Raw genomic sequence first — 19,946 nt, 5'->3', positions numbered from 1 at the left:
ATCTCCAGGAGTTTTCCAAACTAGAATTGACAAACCTATCACCCAGTATCTGGCAGAGTTGGAATTTGACTTTAGGTCTCTCAGATCCCAGTCTGAAACTCTTAACACTGCACCACAGTGGCTTTTGTGGGGTAGTTGCTGTTGAACAGTAGCACAAAGCCAGTCTTGGGTAAGTTGTGCAAGTCAGATGGTAGCTAGATGCCTGGTGGTTGATGAGCCTGGTCCTGATAAGGCCTCCATGAAAGGCCAAAACAACCCTGGAAAGGGGCCTGCTCTCTCCCGTTTATTGACAGAAGCAAAGGCTTGAAGGACAGCAGTATTCTTGTTGCCTAGCAATGGCCACTGCAAAGGTTTTGGCTTCTTAAAGCTACAGCACAGCTTATATTGTTTGGGTGGTTTTAACGCCATAATGCATTTTTATGATTTCAGACTATTCTGGAGCTTGATTTTTTCAGGTTCGTAGAAAGATGTGTCTTGTCTGCTTAATGCCCCAGGCTCTTGATTTAATTATTCACAGATGGAGCCTCATTGAGAATTACAACTATTGAGCAGTATCCTTCTGGAAATCCTTTGTAGCTGGGTAGTCATGTTGGCATACCATACTATCCATGGAGACATTGTTTCTTTAATCAGGGGAAGCCAGTAAAATTACCAGGGAAAAACTCCTGATGGGCATCTTTCTGAACTCCACCCAGCCAGATCTCCCTCCCTTCATGGGGTACTAGATAAAAGCCTTCACCAATGCCTCTCTGGCCAGCAGTGCTTGCCTCCTGCTTGCAGTTGAGCTTTCCAACTCATGCACTACCTGGGATGAATCTCTTTTAGGTGTTTTTAGGTGAAGACTGGGAACAAGGGGCCTTTATCCCTTGTAACTGTTCAGGCACACCTGTATCTCCTCCAGTTCTGCATTGCCCTGGTGGCTGCTAAGGTGACAGCTGAGGGTTGTCATTGAGGCAGAAAGCAAGCCACCTCACACTCCAGCTAACTCTTGACTGCTTTCTGAAACTTGTAGTAACCTGTACTAACATTTGTGGAGACAAAAAAATGAATTAAAAGGAGCCACTCTGCTAAGTGTAAAAGGAACTGGGGAACTGCCATACTAGTCTTGTTCATATTACAGTTAATGCAATGCATGGACATCCTTCTGGCATCATGCTGCTAATGTACTTTGCAAGCAAGGATATTAAAAGCTGATTAGGATAAATATTTTAGTAATTTGTAATTTGAAAATGTAATGAATTTCTGCCGGAATATCATTTGTAAATTGTAATTCTATATTTATGTGCCTAAAACAAACTACTGCATGATGGACTTGGAGTGAATAAATGATCCTTTGGAGCTTTGATAGGATTGCTTACACATATTCCCCTTGTGAATTCAGAATGTTTGTAGTAAAGGTCTCCACTGAGGTTGTCTTAATGTCTACAGTACTTATACTATTGTAAATTGTTGATTTAGTAAGTAGTGATTGTCTGACCCCAGACTCTCCCAGTGCTGGCCCAACCTACTGGCCCCCTCCTCAGACAGACCAACAGCCACCTACTCCCCCCCCCCAAGACCCCAAAGACCCACCTAGCCCTCAGCTGAGAACTGCACACCTCACAGCTGGCCTCAACCAGGGTGACACCACAGTTCTGCAAACGGGTGGGGCAGGACTGACAGGCAGCTGGTGCAGCAGGTCCAGGCATCGTCAGAAGCAGCAGCTGTGCCAGACACCAAGATGCCAACCACACCCTGGTTGTGCAGGACACACGACCAGAGGCAGGAGAGCCTGCACCTGCTTAAGAGGCATTTGGGGAGGGAAACTCTGGGAGGCCAATGGGAGTGGGGAAGGGCTGAGCGGCAGGAAGATGAGCCAGCTAAAGGGGGGAAGAGAAGCAGAGAGGGGGATAAAAGGAGACACTGGGAAAAGCACAGGGTGGTGAGAATAGAGGAAATATGTGGATGGAGAGACAGAGAGATTGGTAAGAGAGAGAGAGATGAAGTCAGTACAGGAAGAGGGGAGAAAAGGAATGAGAGTGATGACTGAGAATCCAGACAGGCCAGCTTTGCAGCAACACTCACGGAGTCCCCAGAGCCAAGTGATGTGGCGGAGAAGGCCTCTGACAAGGAATCCCCCTCCCATCTTATGCAGATGGCCAAGTGGGGACCCTGTCTCTGACCCCAGAAGGGATGACCCGACCAGATGGATTCCAACAAGGCAGGCTATGGGGGGGGGGGGGGGGTTCAGTGCTCCTAAACAAACCTTATTAAAATGCCACAGAGTAAGATTGCATTTACTCAGAGTAAGATTGCATTTATAGGTATAATGTGCTTCCAATAACCTAAGAGGAAGGGCATAGCGTCCTGTACCAAATGAATCTTCTAAACAAAGGCAGTCTTGCACACTGCATAGTTGAACCTTTAAACTGATGAGTCCTGGGTTCCCAGGTGATAGAACAAGATACAATTGTCTCATCCAAAAATGCCCCAGATACTGCGGCAACTTGCATTTCTGAGACTCCTGGAATATGTAAAGTTACAAAAGACAGCATTTACAGAGGCGGGGATTGATAGCTGCTAGATTAAATATGATGAGAGCAAAATTTCAACTGGGAACGTATTTCAATACAAGAAAACGTTAGCCACCAAATTTAGTTTATATTACATATGAATATTACAAGCTTCGCAGGCTTGAGCTAGAAAAGTATACAATTTTATTTCCATTCATTAGGTCCTCACTGAAATTCACAAGTACCTATTGGCTGCTTTCCTATAGCAGTTTCCCAAACTTTCATTAAAAAAAAACACATACATCATAGTTAGAAGGAAAATGCAGAAATATCTGTACTACAAGGAGCATGGATCTGACCAGGAAGCTCAATACTGAATATCAAATATTGCAGAGACATTTTTTAAAATATTAAATATTAACTGCTTTACAAGCAGTTGACAGTTTAAAAACAGATGGTAGGAGTGCTCTAAAGCATAACTTGTTCTCCACATGTATGTAAAGCGGTCCAATCCTAGATATTTTAAAATCTTTATCATGAACAGGTCAGCAAAAGTGTCTGCCAAATCAGGACACTTAAATGTTCTTATAACATGAAAAAATAGGTATAAAATTTAAATATGAAAGCCAAACACCTTAAGAAAAACACTTTTAGATGAATACAACTTACTGGCTATACTAGAAAGTCCATTTCCAGTCAATTTCCAGTATTTTTTAAAGAAACAGAATATTAAAATATAGGTTAGGCTCACACCTATGCCCTTAACAACAATGTACTCTATTAGAGGATTTAAGGTGTTTTTTTAATACATACTATCTTTTGAATATTGAATTATGGTAGATGTTTCCGCTGAACAGAAGTAAAAAAATGTAACAGAAGAAGTGGTTATGTGATTCAGTATTCAGATACTGTGTGTAGAATTCCAAGCTAACTGTCAATTTTTCAATATTTCCAGTCATGATTATGGAAGACACCGAAGCCTGAATTCTGTGGGAATCATACATTGTCTTCTAGGATGGAGAGAGCGCTCACTTCCTGTGCGTCAGAGTTCATGTTAATGCTTCTCCCTGAGGTCTTCCACATCACTGCCATCTGTCCCACTGCTGCTCTCAGGATCTCCATGATTTGATACTCTGTTCAGCTCAAGAAAGCTAGTAATGAGCTTGGCCATGTCTTCTACATCACTGTTGGCAAGGAAGGAAGAGGTAATTATGCAAGTGGTTTTCTGCAAGTTATGAAAGTGTGTGCACTTGGAATATAGATAGATAGATAGATAGATAGATAGATAGATAGATAGATAGATAGATAGATAGATAGATAGATAGAGATACACACACACACACATGCAAGCATTCAATGAAGAAGGCAATTGTTCAGTGTAACAAAACTGAGAAGAACTCATAAGAATTAAAGACTCCCCCCCCCCCAAGACTATTCTCTAGAGTAACAGGATTTCACACATGTTTTTCTTTCACACTACAAGCAACTTCAGTGAGATATCAGAAAATTTTGTGTAACATAAATAAAGCCCGACTAGGGTGGTGGGAAGAGGGGACTCATCGCCTACTGGATTGGCCATCCGTCTAACAAACAGCCAATCAGGTACGCTGTTCCAGCCCTGGCTGCATCCCCCTCCAACTTCTTTCACATAGACTGCAAAAAGTAAGCCAACCAGCAAATGGGACCTGGAAGGGAGGGGGGGAGGGCCTGGGATTTGCCCTCGCCCTGAGCAGCCCCACCACAGCCTTGCAATTTGAACAGTAGAATAAATTAGTGAAAAATCAGCATGGAGCAACAATTTCGGAACTGTATATGCCCCTTCAAAAATCATATTCCACGTTTCAGCATAGACTCCTTGATATAAAGCACCTGCTGACATACACAATATTGCCACTGATAAGAATGGACATTTTCAGACTCTGCAGCATGGCCCATTACAAGGATTTTTGGTGCATGAAGATATATGATGCAATGGACTGCCCCGAACCTCAAGCAATCAATTCCCATGCATGCTTTCATTGTGGTGTACTTTCAGGAAATTCATTTCTGTGAATCTGGCAAAGATATCATCACTCAGTTTAGACAGCACTCAAAACCCATGGTTAAAGTGGCTGTCTGAATGGAGATAATTCCACCAACTATATACAGCTAGGGATTACCAAACCGATGTCTAAAGTTGGTCTTGATTATGGTTTCAAATACTGTATGAATACATACAACACAGCTTGTTCCTCAGTGATACGCTCCCAGAGAGAAGACAATAAAACCAGCATTTGTCAAGGCATACTGTGATCTAAATGTATTGTTCCATGTATTGTTTATAAGTTTAATGTAAACCGCCCTGAGCCTCTGGGGAGGGCGGTATAGAAATATAATAAATAAATAAATAAATAAATAAACAGTTGTCTTTGAGCAGTTATGATTTTACGAACTATCCATATAGTTAAAATAAATCATTTATATATTATTTGTTTTGTTAACCACCGTTTCCGGGTTGACCGGCTCACAGTGGTTTACACCAGTGGTTCCCAACCCCCGGGCCGTGGCCCGGTGCCGGGCCGCAGTGGCCTCGGCGTGGGGCCACAGCTCCCTCTTTCCGCCCCCCCCACACACAGTGAGAAGCTCGCCAGGCCGTGAGCAAATTGGCCGCTGAAGCGCCCGATTAGCTTGTAGCCTGCTTTGGGAGGGGGCGGGAAGAGAAGCTTGCCGGGCCGCAAGCTAATTGGCTGCTTCAGTGGCTGATTTCCTTGCTGCCTGGAGGGGCGGGGAGAGGGAGCCGCGGCCGCGCATGCGCGTTTACATCGGGGCTGCCGCGCGTGCACGGGCCCCCCGGTCACCCTCTCCCTGCACCCCGGCGCAGTGGTCCGCGGCCTGACAAATGTTGCGGACCGCTAGTTTACATGAAGTATAAAAAAACACAAAATACAATAACATTAAGATAAGTCACTACTTGGCAACAACCCCTACTACCTCCCTAACCACTACCTCAGGGGGTTCTACTGCTCAGATGTCCAGCAGAAGGTCTAAGCAGGAAGGGACCCAAGCTGCCTGGCCTCAACCAAATGCTTGGTGGAAGAGCTCTGTCTTACAGGCCCTGCGGAACTGTGATAACTCTGTCAGGGCCCTCAGCTCTTCCAGAAGCTCATTCCACCTGATTGGGCCAGGACTGAAAAGGCCCTGGCCATGGTCACAGGGGCTGGGAACAACCAACAAATTCAAACCTGCAGAGCAAAGAGCTCTACAGGGAGCAAAAGGAGACAAGCGGTCCCTCAGATAAGCGGGGTCCAGGCCGCAGATGGCCTTAAAAGAAAGAACCAAAATCTTAAACCTGATCTGGAAGATAACCGATAACCAATGCAGCTGCCTCAGCACAGGCTGAATATGGGCCCTCCAGGACGACCTTGTGAGGAGCCTAGCAGCCGCATTTTGGACCAGTTGTAATTTCCAGGTCAGGGATAAGGGCAGGCCTGAGTAGAGCAATCTGATCTGAGCTATAATACTCACATTCTCTAACCTTTAAGGCAGCATCCACTTTTGAGGATTCATTTCTGAACAGTATAATTAGCAAATCAAGCAAACTAGCACATGGAATGTAAGAACTAGCCAGTGGCAGAAGATTAGCTAGGAATGGCTCACTGTCTTTATTATTATAAAAATTAATTTGTTGAGGTCCATTTAAGAAAACATTTCTTAAAAATGTATCTTTTTTGTAATATGCTTTATATATATAAATGGGAAAATATTAGAGAAGTCATGAGTGTAAACTTTTGACAACTTTTGAACACCCTTTATAATGCCCAGATATGGAAGTTATCCAGGACCGTAAGAATGCCACCTTATAATATGCTGAAAGCTGCATTAACAAGACTCAACTAATGACAACTATGCCAGCAAATTTGGAAAACTCAACAATGGCCACAGGATTGGAAAAGGTCAGTTTACATTCCAATCCCAAAGAAGGGCAATGCCAAAGAATGTTCAAACTACCGCACCATCGCACTAATTTCTCATGCTAGCAAAGTTATGCTCAAAATCCTACAAGCTAGGCTCCAGCAATATGTGGACCGAGAACTTCCAGAAGTACAGGCAGGATTTCGAAGAGGCAGAGGAACTAGAGATCAAATTGCCAACATACGCTGGATCATGGAGAAAGCTAGGGAGTACCAGAAGAACGTCTACTTCTGCTTCATTGACTATGCTAAAGCCTTTGATTGTGTGGAGCACAACAAATTGTGGCAAGTTCTTAAAGAGATGGGAATACCAGAGCATCTTATTTGTCTCTTGAGAAATTTATATGCAGGTCAAGAAGCAACAGTGAGAACTGAACATGGAATCACTGACTGGTTCAAAATTGAGAAAGGAGTTCGGCAAGGCTGTATACTGTCGCCTTGCCTATTTAACTTGTATGCAGAGTGCATCATGAGAAATGCGGGATTAGAGGAGTCACAAATTGGGATCAAGATTGCAGGGAGAAATATCAACAACCTCAGATATGCAGATGATACCACTCTAATGGCAGAAAGTGAAGAGGAACTAAAGAGCCTGTTGATGCGGGTGAAGGAGGAGAGTGCCAAAGTTGGCTTGAAACTCAACATCAAGAAAACAAAGATCATGGCATCCGGCCCTCTCAATTCCTGGCAAATAGAAGGGGAAGAAATGGAGATAGTGACAGATTTTATTTTCCTGGGCTCCAAGATCACTGCAGATGGGGACTGCAGCAAAGAAATTAAAAGACGCTTGCTCCTGGGGAGGAAAGCTATGGCAAATCTAGACAGCATCCTAAAAAGCAGAGACATCACCCTGCCAACAAAAGTGCGTTTAGTCAAGGCTATGGTCTTCCCAGTTGCAATGTATGGCTGCGAAAGTTGGACCATAAGGAAGGCCGAGCGTCAAAGAATTGAGGCTTTTGAACTCTGGTGCTGGAGAAGACTCTTGCGAGTCCCTTGGACTGCAAGGCGAACAAACCAGTCAGTCCTAGAGGAGATCAGCCCTGACTGCTCTTTAGAAGGCCAGATCCTGAAGATGAAACTCAAATATTTTGGCCACCTCATGAGAAGGAAGGACTCCCTGGAGAAGAGCCTAATGCTGGGAGAGATCGAGGGCAAAAGAAGAAGGGGACGACAGAGAATGAGGTGGATGGATGGAGCCACTGAAGCAGTAGGTGCAAACTTAAATGGACTCCGGGGAATGGTAGAGGACAGGAAGGCCTGGAGGATCATTGTCCATGGGGTCGCGATGGGTCGGACACGACTTCGCACATAACAACAACAACAATGTAATATATGTTAATTGTTCAGCAGCATATTTCCAATATGTAACGTACAAGAGGTTAGCTACCCTGATACACAAACTGAAAAAAAAACTGTGAAATAAATGAAACATCAGCAGTTTGTGTAGCAGCTAAAATCTTATTGTCTCATCTAGGATGAAATGTAACTTTTTCACATATTCTGATCAATCACAAAGTAGTAAGTTCACACTATACCTTCTATAGCTCATCACTGCGTTCTGAGTCAGAGGATGCGAAAGCCCTGTGACAAATCTCAAGACAACTAAGTAGCCCTTCCCAAAATAGCGTACTTTCTCCTCCTGCACGTTCACAGCTCGAATTTCATCCAAAGGAAAGACTACTGCAAGGGAAAGAAGGAGCAGAACAGATGAGCTATCACCAGTTCACCAGCAAAGCTTATGTTCTTTGAAATGCTATGCTCCTGCCTGCTATACTTTGAAAAAACTAAATAAATAACAGAACTAAAGATAACCAAGGCACTAGAATTGATTTCCAGAGTTCTTCAACAAGAGTTGGTGGCACAGAACCCTTTGCCCAAACCAGCTTCTTCCATTCCTGATTTGCTAGCTGGATTTCAGATTTCATTGAAATGACATGGCAAACTCTTGGTTCAAATAACTAAACCTCCCATAATAGCTGAACCAGCTGCAAGAGGCAAGCACTACAGCTGTCCGTTTGTTCTTGACAGATATATGATTTCCACTTGAGAACTATTTAGAAGGGTTGGTTTTTATACCCTGTTTTCACCACCAGAAGGAGTCTCAAAGTGGCTTACAATTGCCTTCTCTTCCTCTCCCCACAACAGATACCCTGTGAGGGAGGTGAGGCTGAGAGAGTTCTGATGAGCCTCCTCTATCAGGGCTGTGACAAGCCCAAGGTCACCCAGCTGGCAGCATGTGGAGGAGTGAGGAATCAAAGCTGGATCACCATATTAGAAGCTGTGGCTCGCGATCACTACTGCACGCTGGCAGTGTTAGTTTTTGTCCTTTTTGGAACCAAAGAAAGACATCTGTATACAGAACTCTATAGCATATGTGGTATCAGACTGAGAGAAACAAGATTACCACAAAGCTTATCGGCATCGCAGGGGTCAATAACTGTCAGCTATAATGGCTAAATAAATCCTCGATATTTAGAGGCAATGCATCTCTGAACAGAAGTTGCTGGGAGCAACACCAGGGAGAGACAGTTACCTATATTCCCTTCTTATAGCCTTCCTGGAAGCATCTGGTTGATGACTATAGGAAATAAGATGCTGGGCTAAAATAAACTTTTGAACTGATGCAGTAGTCCTGTATTCTTATCTAGCTGAACTTCCAGCAGTGGCCTTACCTATTTCATTAACAAATGAAAGATGCTCTATGATGAAGATTCACCTGAACTGTTTATTTCACTGTCTCACTAAGGACATGAGAATCTTTTGCTTCTGCTCCATCTATATTCACAATACAATAAACTAAATTCTTAATGGGTTTTTTGGTTTTGCTATTATCTTTCCTCCTGAAAACAGCAGGATTATGCAAATTTGCTGAATTTACAACCTTCACAGGTTACAGAACACAGAATTCATATTATCTTTAACACAGAAAGCACATAGTTCTGCAATGCTTTGTATTCATTACTTTACCTTGTTCATGCCCCCCCCTTGACAGGGTCAATAGTTTTTTGTAAAGGTTAAATGTTTTCAGGAAAACTTTTCCTGCATCCTTTTCAAACACAGCTTCCTGTAAAAATAATTTTGAAAATATCAAAACATAAACATAACTGTGAGGCAGAGGAAGTATAATTGCTTTCTAAAAGGAGCCTTTAGGACTCCAAGGACAAACACACCCCTATATCAATGAAATGCAAATATTTCAGCAGTTAAGTAAATATATAACAGCTACATAATAATAGATAATCATTCTTGTTCTATTACTGGATTATACTCTTCAGTTTGGTCTTCAGCTTCTCTTCAAAAGTGAAACTAGTGTAACCAGATTTCACAATTTCCATGGGAGGAGTTAAAGGGTCTTTGCCCACTATGGAGACATATAATACAATGGACAACTTGAACTTTCTGTCCTGTTCTTCACATATAACTACTTTTTCAACAGTCCTGTGCTATTAAGGTGTGCACACACTTCATCAGGCATTATCTGTGGAAGCTTTGCTGTCGGTGAACTCAATCCTGTGCTTTCTGCTTTTCATTGAAAAACACTGAAGGATGCCAAGATTTAACTGGCAGACCAAGCTTGCCATGGGAAACAAAGTAACATGAGGATTAAATGGCTCAACTGTTCCTGATAATGGAACACAATATTTATTTAAAATACTTTATAATATACCCTTAAATTGGACCCAGGTATTTAACAGATTAGAATTTAGTTTAAAATGTTGTATATGGAATGGAGGAGGAGCAATCCTTTCCAGATTTTGGAGTAAGGTTATTTTCACATGGAGTTGCTTCATGTAGAGTCAGACCCATACTCAGTCAAGATTGGTATAACCCACTCCAATTCACAATGACTATCTGAAATCTCAGTCAGTCAAAAGTCTTTCACGCCACCTGTTAACTGGTTAACTAGCCTGAAAACGCCAGGGACAGAATTTGGGGCCTTCCACATACAAAGCAGATGCTCTAACACTCACTGGGACCCTCCTGGCATTACAAAACATTAAACTAGTCAGATCAATCTACCAGTCATCTGAATAAACAACCAGCTTCTTGGACTGTTCCATGATCTAAGAGTGCTTGTCTCTTGAAATACACCTCCTCAGGAGGTCTCAGTCATTCAAGAAGCCAAAATACGAAGCTGCTCCTTGCCTCTTGCATGGAAGTGCCTTTTTTAACATAAGTGCTTGCCACCACTGCAGAATCAAACTAGGTCTACTCAGGCATATTCCGTCACATTCAAATGTAGTCACATTAAAGGTTCAGAGGTCTAAGATGAGGATGATGGAAGATTTCTGTTTTCCTATGACCAGTTGGGGAAAATAAATTCTAGTGCGAGTCTGACTATCACAGGGTATTTGGAACCCATACCTGCTTGGGCGTTCCTTTGTCCTGGCCCCCTCCCTCTCCGTGAAACACATACACACACACACAGGCACAGACTCCTACCCCTCACTCACTCCCTGGCCTCTCCCCCCTTATTTCCCTGACAGCCTTCCTGATCCCTCCCGCTCCCTCTCAGACACGGACACACATACAGACTTCTCCGCCGCTCCCCTTTTCTTCCCACTCCTTTCCTCTTTTGTGGCATGAGGGCCACCGTGTTCTGCAGTTGTCCACCACTTCAGGTGGCCTGCCTGTGGCTGCCAGCTACGGGCTCTTTTGGGGCTCCAGCAGCGCTGCAGCAGAGCACTGAGTGGGGTTCAGAGCTGGGCCTCACTGCTCTGCTGCCCCTATTTCCGACCCCCATCTTCCAAGGCTGGTGCCACTCTCCTGAAGATGCGACCAGCCTCGGAAGACAAGCAGTGACAGCACCAGAGCCCTAAGTGGGGCTCAGTGCTAGGCCTCAGTGCTCTGGTGCTGCTATCACCACCTCCTGTCTTCCGAGGCTGGTCCTGCTCTGCTGAGGGCAGGATCAGCCTCAGATTAGTGGTGGTGGCACCAATGCCAGAGCCAGAGTACTGAGCGAGCTCAATACTGGCCCTCAGTGCTCTGGCACTGCCACTGGCAGTCTTGTCTCTCCTTAGGGCAGGTCTGTCCTCAGAAGATGAGTGGCAGCAGCACCAGAGCACCGAGTGTGGCTCAGTGCTGGGCCTCGCTGCTCTGATGTCCCCACCGCTGCCCATCTTCTGAGGGCAGGACCAACCTCGAAAGATGAGCAGCGGTGGCACCAAAGCACCAAGCAGTGCTCAGTGCTGGGCCTCGCTTCATTTAGAGTCAACTATGGGTGAAAGAAACATTATAAAAATAAAAAAATCAAGATTAATGGACAGATGCCTTCCCAATTGTGCATCCTGGGAGTAAGTAAAATACAATCTGTCACTATGCTCATTCAGCCCCCATTCACTTGTAATATTTACTGGCAAGAAATGAAGGACAATAAATATTAGTACTTCAGGGATTATTTTTTAAGTAAATCAATAGTCACATCAAGATATAAAACAAACACACTGAAGAGCACAGTGGTATATTACCTATATGTCATAGGGCTACACACAAAGACTATTCAGCAATTCTTGGCACCCAAAAGAAAACTGCTTGAACAGTACTTATATGAACACAGGGAACATGCTTGTATAACTGGGTCCATCTATTGTAGCATTTTCCATTGCATACACTTGACTAGGATTCTGAATAAACTTTCTAAGGATTGTTCTCACTGACTGGTATCAGTTCTTGAAAATATCAAGCAAAGGTCCTCCCCAGTTTTGCTACCAAAGACCCTTAAGGCTATGAAGAAATACACAGAGACAAGCATGAGATTCATTTGGTTTTGTTTGCTGCGGGATGAATCGAGCTTCTCACTTCCTTTCACTCAAGCACTGACAAATGTATCCCACGCCAGAGTGGATAACACTTAAACCATCGGGAACTTCAGAGACAGGTAGACAGTTTAGATTTAGGTTGTTTCTCAAACCACTTTCATGGCTGTCTGACTAATGCTTGTTTGGCATCATTTTTCTCACTGTTAGTTTTAGGTTTTTACCTAGAGAAGCAATGGGTGGGGAGGTGGGTGCTGGAAACAGCCAGTTTCATGACTAGAGCCAGCCACAGTGAGATTCAAAGATGGGGGTAGGTAGCTTTACAACTGACACGAAAGCCAGCCATAAGCATTGTAGGAATTTAGTTTCTCTTCAAGATGGAAACAGAAAACTAAAACAGTTTCTGCCCTCTTCCTCCCTACTGATTGCAGGCAGAAGACTTTTAAGGGTGCAGTAGATGTAGTGAATGGTACTTCCACAGTGTGTTCAACACTGCAATTCTGTACTTCAATGTACTGCAGAATGGGGAAATCAAGGACTGAACCTGGAATTATTTAAATACAAAATATGTTCTCTGCCACTGAACTCTGACAGCTTCTCCTCAGGTGTAGTTAAATTCAGACTGGTGCCAAAGGATCACCAAGAAATAAGCCAGAATCAAAATACAATATCTTAAAACCAAAGAAGTAAGCAAGAGCCAGTATAGCAGAGTTTTAGACTAGAATCTCAGAAACCCAGGTTCAAATCTCAACTCTACTGTGACACTTGTGGAGTGCCCTTGAACCAGTGACACCCTCTCTCAGCTTAACCTAACTCGCAGGATTGTTGTAAGGATCAAATGGGGAGAGGAAGCCACATACATTCTCCTGAGTCCTTTGGAGGAATGTCCTTGATAACTATAGAAGCCATCGATCAGAAAATAAAAAGGGTTTTAAGTAAGAAAAAGTTATGGCAAAATTGCATTTGAAGCTTTGACTAAATATATAGGACAAGGAACAGTTTGCAAAGCACTACAAGTAGCACTGAATTAGGTGTTTGTGAACCCATGAACCTAGGATGATCCATCTTCAGAACAAAACACAGATTACAGGCAGCAACTGAAACCAGGCCTTGAAACTACCGTGGGATTTATTTATTTTTCTTTTGAAACATATTTCAAAAATTATCAGATGGTGGTTCATTCAGTGATTCAGTGACACTCCTATTCAAAACTTAATTGTATGATTAATTTTTACGTAGCAATTCCAGTTGCTGTCAATTTTATCAAACCCAAGGGTCTAAAAAGTAACACGCCGCTTTAGATTGAATATCATTAACAGTCATTTGGCCAAAGCAATTAGAACTTTCAGCTCATAGCATGCTGCTTACCTCCCAGTCCTCAAGATTTTGCACAGCTACAAAAAGACAGCCAGCAATATAGAAGAGTTTCCATCCAATACTATCTGAATAATACAAAAATATTACAGCCATTAGAAAGTGAAATTCAAATGCACACATATATGCCTGCCTCTTCTTCAATCTGAAAAATTCAGATAGCATCATTCACCAGTTATTTATGAGCACTGGCTTGTTTGCCTATTCTGGCTCTTACTGGGACAGAAAAACCTGGCTACTATAATCCATTCCTTGGTTGTTTCCGGAACATGTGACTGTAAGGCATCCTACAGCAGGGGTAGTCAACCTGTGGTCCCCCAGATGTTCATGGACTACAATTCTCATGGGAATTGTAGTCCATGAACATATGGAGGACCATAGGTTGACTACCCCTGTCCTACAGGAAGCTGCCTTTGCAGGCCACATGACAACTTTAATCTGAAATTGCTGCTGCCCATCTTTTGACAAGCTGTAACTCTGGGGACATGTGTGCCAACAATTTCCTTGATTATGCTCTCGTTTAGGAGCCTAATCCAAGGTTGCTAATTTCAGTTCTGAAATCCTTCAACAACTCCCTTCCTGTTCCCTCAGATCTGCCAGTGAAGCTCTTTTCCTAATACTATCACATGTGAATGCTATGCTGGCATCTACCAGGACTAGGTTTTCTGTATTCGTCCCATTATGAAACTGCCTTCCAATTGCGATCTGGATGTTTGTAACATGAATCTTTTATGAGGTGATCACCCTTCTGCCAGGCTTTTAAATGATGTCTAATATTTATGAAAGATGAAAGATTTGATCCATTTTTAACCAATTCTTGATATTGTTTCTGCATATGCATTTTGAAATCCATTTAGAAGTCAAAGGTCTGTATTCAGTTATCACTATTATGAACACACACTATACTGGTAAAAGGCACTCAGTGCATGTCCTGCTTGCCAGAAGAAAAGTTTTCAGAAACAGGCAACAGGCATCCTTATTCCCTGCCAGAGCACATTTATTACTAACCTCTAAAACCACTTCATTCTGGTAAAGTTGCAGGACGTGAATTTGGTAGCCAAACACTTGTTTTGATGAGGAAAGGGTGTACAAGAACTGGTACGGCAAAAGGACTAATTATAATTCAGCAGTCACTTGTTCAAAAGTTACCACCCCCCTGAATTCATTAGGTGGCTTTAAGCAAGCCACTGCTTGAGATCTAGCTCCTCTCCAAAACAGGGATAATCACCACCTATTTTACAGGAATGTTGTAAGGATTAACAGAAAGTAATGTACACGGAGAGCTTTGAACATTTTAAAAGCTTCCAAAATCCCCAATACAATATAAATACTAATTATTACTATACTAGACTTGGGAGACTTCTCAGGTGGTTTTCAGAAAAATGGGACTTTATTCTCTGGCACGAACATTTGCTGATATCATTATTCTTCCTGCCCCTTATGTTGGGTCTATATCTGATGTGCAGATGCATCCCCAATTACAATTACAGTTACCATATAACATCATTTACCCTGCCTGTAAGAGGCAATGTGGAAATTTATAGTACTCAGCACACAAGCCATACACATATTTGAGGATCTGCTAAATAGCTGATCTGTCTGGCATTTGCCCATTTTTAGAGGAATTTTAAATTGTATATAAGGGAGAAAGCCATTTCTCCAGATCTGTATATTCAATTCACACCACTCCCATCTCATATTTCATCTTATTTTATTAGATCAAACTGCAGCCTTTGATACAGTAGATCATGCCATTAGGTTGAGGCATTTTTGGGTAAAGGAGTGCTTTGGACTAGTTTTAAATCATTCTTCACAGGTAAGACTCAAAGGGTGGAGTTGTCCCAGGGGATTCCATCTCTATGTAATGCTGTGCTGGAACAAGTATGCTCAAGCCTGTGAGCCCTATTCCACCCTGCCCATGCCAAGATTTTTCCCAATACCTGGAGAGGCTTATCCCTCTCTCTGTAGAGTAACTCACTACCACCATATGACTTTTGTATGGAATTGCCTGCTGAGAGGGTCAGAACTAAGAGGTGATATGATAACCATCTTCAAATACATGAAGGGCTGTCATATAGAACAGTGGTCCCCACCTTTTTATCACCGGGGACCAGTCAACGCTTGACAATTTTCCTGAGGCCCGGGGGGGGGTAGTCTTTTGCTGAGGGATGTCGCCGCCGGAGCCCCTGCTCCGCTTGCTATCCCCCCCTGGCGCTGCTGACTTCCCGCTGCCCACTGGGGGGCGCTGCCAGCAGCAGCTGCGCAGTGCTACCCCGAGGGGGAGCCCCAGCCATGGCAGCCGCTGGAGAGCACCAAAAGTGAACTGGCGGCAGAGTGGCAGGGCAGCCTCTGAGGCAGCAGCTGGGGAGGAGGACGAGGAGGGGCTGTGGCCCGGAACCGACTGATCCACGGACCGGGACCAGTCCCTGGCCCGGGGGTTGAGGACAGCTGATATAGAAGATGGAGCAAGTTGTTTTCTGTTTCCCCCCAGAACCAATGGGTTGAAATATATCCAAAAGAATTTTTGGCTAAATATCCGGAAGAAATTCCTGACAGTAAGAGCAGTTCTTCAGTGGAACAGGCTTCCTTGGGAGGTGGTAGTTCTCCTCTTTTTTAAGCAGAAGCTAAATAGTCATCTGACAGAAATGCTGCTTTTATGAACTTAGGCAGATTGTGAGTGGGTGGGCAGGAAGGTGGTATTATTATTATTATTATTATTATTATTATTATTATTATTATTATTATTATCCTTTGATTCATTGCCCGCCCTTCCCAGTGGCTCATGGCAGGTTATATCAGTCTGACTAAAACCCCATTAAAACCCCAGACATAAAAACATCACAATCCAATGTACCAGTGTTTGTCTCTTGTGGCCCTTCCTTCCATACCCAAGGAATTGCTAAGAAGTCTAAGAAGTGTGTCTTTGGTGGCAGCAAAAGAAATGCTAAGGCAGAATAACACAGATGGTCTTAGAACATGACAGGTGCTATTGCAAGTGAAACATACAAGGTGACTTGGAAAGAAGTAAAACCTTCCACATGCTTTGTTTCAGCTCCATTTTCTACTTGTTTTCAGATTTCTGCAATTCAAGCCCAATAGGTTAATTTATTGGATGTCCCATCTTGTACACTGTATTACCTTAGAGTGTAATCTGCATTAAGTCTCAATGAGAAAGAGTCCATCTACGAAAGGGTTAATATCTTGGGTCATCTGCATAATTTATGTTTATCGTTACCCAGCTATGGAATGCTGACTCAGATATACAATCCAAAACCTCTGCCAGGTATCCTAAATTTTTAAGGAAAGCACAATACGGGGCAAATAAAGTAAAACATGTTCTGCTACATCCTTTAAGAAAGACATTTTGGTTTCCAAAATGTTGAGTTGCAATGAAAAGTCCCTGCAAAAGTTACTGAATTTTACCTTCACTGTAGTAAGCAGCAGCCAGGCCCACAGAAGAGATTCCTAGAAAAAGAGAGAAATACAAACTCACTACAGCTATTTATAAAAATGATGATCAGCATCTAGCTCTTACAAAACATTAAGCTTTGCTTGGCCTTTCTATTGTTTACCATCATACTATTTCAAAGAACTGATCACTTGCTGTGAAAAGAAATCCTCATTATGTTCTAATTCTCCCATGTCTAATACCCACAAACTCAAGCCATCCACATTAGTCAGAAGGACAACATACGAGGAATCTCCCCAAGGTGCCAAACATAAAATATCAAATAAGACCAGCTCCAATATTTTAGGAAAGTGAAAAAATGTATGGTACGCATAAGGGCTGCAGCCTTACCTACAAGAAGAGACCAAGATCTTATGCCAGGTGACCTCTTTAAATGAAGAGTACTGTTGGAATGGGTTTCAACCAGCATATACATGTTCAGGGGGGAGGGGGAATCCACAGAGCCTGACTGTGCTCACAAAAGCCACCTACCAAATGGAGGAGAAAAAAAGGGTAATTGATGGATTCCTTGCAGGGCTCTCCCACTTTTTCTTTCTCCTTGGGAACATCCGATACCCTGAAATCTAACCATCAGTTCCTACAAATGTATTTGGTGTTTAACACCTATGCACAAGTACTGACAATCAAAAGTATGAGCTTTAAAGCAGAAACTGTACTTTTAACATCTATCTAAGCAACACTAAATTTAAAAGGTTTATGGCTTTTCCAGACAGTAAATTTCAGTATCAAACATTATCATTAGAATTAAGCCCCCCCCCCAGCCCCCCCAAAAGGCACCTTAAACCACCTTTCTCCCTTGCTTTGTGAAAGTTACGGCACAAGAAACGTTTGGATTCTGTGCGCACATTTTAAAACTGAAAGTGACCAAAAAAAAGGAAGTCACACGAACACTTCCCTCCATGTGCATAAAACTAGAGGACAAATGCTCTGATCCCCCACTCCATATAGTAGCCCAGCTCTTCCTCCCACCCCACGCCACAGCTCGAGGGCTTAGTCCTCTCTTCTCGGGCATCACTCAGCCACCTCTTCAGCGGGCTTCTTCCTGCTCCTTCTCCCTCCTTTCAAACTCACCTAAACTGCAGTTTCCCAAGCTCCCTCGGGCGGCGAAAAAAACACCGATGCTCCGAATATCATAGAGCTAAAGCAGACAGTCCTTCACACGCAGCCATAGAGTTTTTCTAACCTAATTCTAGGATGTCAAAGAGTCTTGAAGGGGGACAAATAAGATTGGTATGCAATTCCACTTCCGGTTCCGATTGGACGTTTCTCATGCGGGGCAAGTGTCATAGAAGTACACCTGAATTGATGGTTCACAGGTGCAAGAGAACGAGTGGTACGGAGAGAAATGTGCCACTTCCAGACTGCACGTGAAGGTTCCCGTTTGAGAATGCCTCGCTGTGTTCATCCGGTCGTACAGACCAAAAACCAGTGCAGCAAGCAAGAGACTTCTTCAAGCCAAAGTTGTTGCGTTGGAGCGATTTTTAAGGCTTGTTTGTTTTTTAGTAGAAAGGAGAAGTCGGAGCTGGAATCCCCCTAGATCCTGGAATGGTCCATTTTACCCCCGCAGAGTTTTGCCTGCCCTATCTCTGCTGAATGAAGGCTAATCTTTTGCTTCTTGTTCTGGTTATCACCTGCTGCAAATGGAAGCAGAATTGAAGTCAATAAGTAGATCTATACGTGCAGCTCAATAAATGTTGCTGGTCATGAGCTCTTGTAGTGTTTTCGGGATTAGGAGGGTAGAGCTGCAATAAAAGAGAACCTCTGAGCTCGTCTTTTCAAGCTGAGATATGTTGCATCTTCCGTGGACTGCAATTGGGAATGGGCTGTTTTGCCAAAAACGTGAGGTGGCGCCTGAAGTGAGCAAACAAGATAGCCAAGCAAAGCTGTTCTGCTGTTTGGGAATTGAAATATTAAAATAATGTAAAAATGATTTTTTTAAAGCAAGTGAACCAGAATCACCAGTGAGGGAAATGTACAAAGCAAAAACACGACATACAAAAACCGAAATAAATGAAAATGGGTGTAGTCAGTGTCACACAACCCCACTGCCAACCTTTTAAAAGGTATCTTACAAGCCTCTTACCCACAGATACAACAGCAGCACCTGCATAATGGGGAAATGATTCATGTCATCAATTATTTCATAACCCAAGGCCTACATTTTATTGTATTTACTTAAAAGGAAGTCCATCCTAAATGTATGATGTCTCTGTGTTAAGTGCTGTCAAGTCACTTCCAACTTATTGCAACCCTATGAATTAATATCTTCAAAATGTCCTATGATAAACAACTTGCTCAGGGCTTGCAAACTGAGGGCTGTCGATTCCTTTATTGAGTCAATCCATCTCATGTTGGATTTTCCTCTTTTTCTGTTGCCTTCAACTTTTTCTAGCATTGTTTTCTTTCCCAGTAGTGAAGAGGGAAACCAAGATGATTATGGGGATGGAGCAACTTCCCTATGAGGAAAGGTTGATGAGACTGGAACTTTTCATTTTAGAAAAGTGGGGGCACATGATGGAGGTTTATAAATTATGCATGGCGTGGGAGGAATTGACAAAGATAATTTTTTCTCCCTCTCCCAAAATACTTGGACATCCAACGAAACTGATGGGCGGTAGGTTCAGGATGGACAAAAGGAAATGCTACTTTACACGGAAACTGATTAAAATGTGGAATTCATTGTCAGAGGACGTGGTGATACAGAAATACACAGCTTTAAAAGGGGATTTGATAGATTAATGGAGGATAAGTCTATCAATGGCTACTAGCCATGGTGACTGAGGGGAATCTCCACATTCAGAGTCACTAATCCTCTGAATCCCAAAGGTAACATCATGCAAAGACATTGGCCTCTATTCCCTATTGTTGGCCATCCAGAGTAACTGGATGGCCATTTTGTGAGAGA

At 43.0% G+C, this 19,946-nt stretch overlaps 1 protein-coding gene across 3 annotated transcripts; it reads right to left on the bottom strand.

Annotated features, from left to right (window-relative positions):
- Positions 1-2,673: 2,673 nt before the first annotated feature.
- Positions 2,674-18,262, bottom strand: CYBC1 (cytochrome b-245 chaperone 1). 3 transcript variants are annotated; one of them, XM_077327619.1, is made up of 7 exons: positions 18,113-18,262; positions 17,372-17,508; positions 16,996-17,037; positions 13,567-13,640; positions 9,410-9,506; positions 7,978-8,122; positions 2,674-3,676 (listed from the first exon to the last, which is right to left on the bottom strand). In XM_077327619.1, the coding sequence occupies exons 2-7, from the start codon at positions 17,454-17,456 to the stop codon at positions 3,547-3,549; spliced, it is 573 nt and encodes a 190-aa protein (XP_077183734.1). In that variant the 5' UTR covers positions 17,457-17,508; positions 18,113-18,262; the 3' UTR covers positions 2,674-3,546. The 3 variants fall into 3 exon arrangements, with proteins under 3 accessions (XP_077183734.1, XP_077183732.1, XP_077183733.1); XM_077327617.1 differs by having other exon boundaries at positions 18,065-18,119; XM_077327618.1 differs by lacking the exon at positions 18,113-18,262 and adding an exon at positions 18,011-18,112.
- Positions 18,263-19,946: the final 1,684 nt, after the last annotated feature.

This window comes from Paroedura picta, chromosome 3 (genome assembly GCF_049243985.1).
Source record: "Paroedura picta isolate Pp20150507F chromosome 3, Ppicta_v3.0, whole genome shotgun sequence".
In the NCBI taxonomy this organism is placed as follows: Eukaryota; Metazoa; Chordata; class Lepidosauria; order Squamata; family Gekkonidae; genus Paroedura; species Paroedura picta.
This window is presented reverse-complemented; position numbering and strand designations above follow the sequence as displayed.

Excerpts from the sequence above, each read along its gene's own strand:
- CYBC1 (XM_077327619.1), bottom strand. The coding sequence starts at position 17,456 with ATGTATATGCTGGTTGAAACCCATTCCAACAGTACTCTTCATTTAAAG. Across the intron at positions 17,038-17,371 it reads ATCTTGGTCTCTTCTTGTAG|GAATCTCTTCTGTGGGCCTG; the intron begins GTAAGGCTGCAG and ends CTCTTTTTCTAG. Across the intron at positions 8,123-9,409 it reads AAGGGGGGGGCATGAACAAG|TAGTCTTTCCTTTGGATGAA; the intron begins GTAAAGTAATGA and ends TTTCCCTTGCAG.